This window comes from Cyphomyrmex costatus, unplaced genomic scaffold (genome assembly GCF_001594065.2).
Source record: "Cyphomyrmex costatus isolate MS0001 unplaced genomic scaffold, Ccosl1.0 C2279177, whole genome shotgun sequence".
Lineage (NCBI taxonomy): Eukaryota > Metazoa > Arthropoda > Insecta > Hymenoptera > Formicidae > Cyphomyrmex > Cyphomyrmex costatus.
Genome location: NW_017274423.1, coordinates 1 through 1,186, shown reverse-complemented (window position 1 = coordinate 1,186; position 1,186 = coordinate 1). Strand labels below are relative to the sequence as shown.

General features: G+C 36.1%; 1 protein-coding gene across 1 annotated transcript; it reads right to left on the bottom strand.

Moving 5' to 3' along the window:
* Positions 1–8: 8 nt before the first annotated feature.
* Positions 9–1,088, bottom strand: LOC108774922 (uncharacterized; the record flags this gene model as incomplete). Its single annotated transcript, XM_018541198.1, has 1 exon — positions 9–1,088. A coding segment is annotated over exon 1 (1,080 nt), but the record flags the coding sequence as incomplete, so codon positions are not given.
* Positions 1,089–1,186: the final 98 nt, after the last annotated feature.

Genomic DNA, 1,186 nt, shown 5'->3' with positions numbered 1-1,186 from the left:
AGTTCAACTCTGAATCGGTCAAGACATTCCAACATATCTTTTTGAAGTTCTTCTTTCAGTGTGAGTCCTGCATCGCTGGCTATCTCACCAACAACCCGTTTTTTACGACGGAATCGTCTTTCTGTTGAAATATCGTAGTCTTCTGATTTTTTTGTAGCAATATCTATTGCCTCTTCCACAATGTGACCCCGTTTTTCTTCGATATAAAGACGAAGTGCCTCTATTTTTGTAGCAGTTTCGTCAACAATCAAGCCTTTACTTTGCAATGCAATCTGTGCAGCATTTATTTCCCGAAGAACATCATACCAGAAAAATAGATAGCATAAAAAAGTGTAATTGCACACAGCAGGCATGAGGTTTTGTGCAGCACCTCTGGTGTCTATATTTTCTTGTCCATCACACAACTCCTCAATTGCGTCTACAAGTCCTTCAAAATTCTCTGCTAGTGCTTTTACTGCACGGTAATGAGCACTCCAACGCGTTGTTGCGAGTCTTTTACCAGATAATTTGCTGTGTTTCATAAGCACTTCCCAACGGCTAGTGGAGGCGGAAAAAAAAGAAAAAATCGTCTCTACCGTTCCAAAAAATGTAACGCAAGATACATTTTGGGCAAATGAATGTTGACCACACAAATTAATCGAATGATCAATACAACCAATAAAAATAGCTTTATTGTTTTTTGTTTTAATAATGGACTGTACTCCTCCGTGCACACCGCTCATAACAGCAGCATTGTCATAACCTTGAGAACGACACATCATAATATCTAAATCGTCTGTCTTAAGCTTCTCAAGAATTTCTTCGCTTAGATCAGAGGCTTTTTTTCCTTTCAAAGGAAAAAATCCAAGGAATACTTCTTTGACGTCCACTTTTCTATTTTCAATTTTTACATAACGTATCACTTCAGACATTTGGTCAATATGTGAAATGTCAGGTGTGCTATCAAACATAATACCAAAATATTTCGCCGATTTAATTTCGTTGACAAGCTTAGTTTTCACATGGTTTGATAAAACATTAATGAATTCATTCTGTATATCTGGCGACAAATATGATATTTTTGAAGTTTTATCTTGCTCCAATTGCATCATGTGTTCTTTCAACACTACATTATACTTTGACAATAGTTTTACTAATTCTAAAAAATTGCCTTTATTTTTAGAATCTTGTCCTTCATCATGTCCAC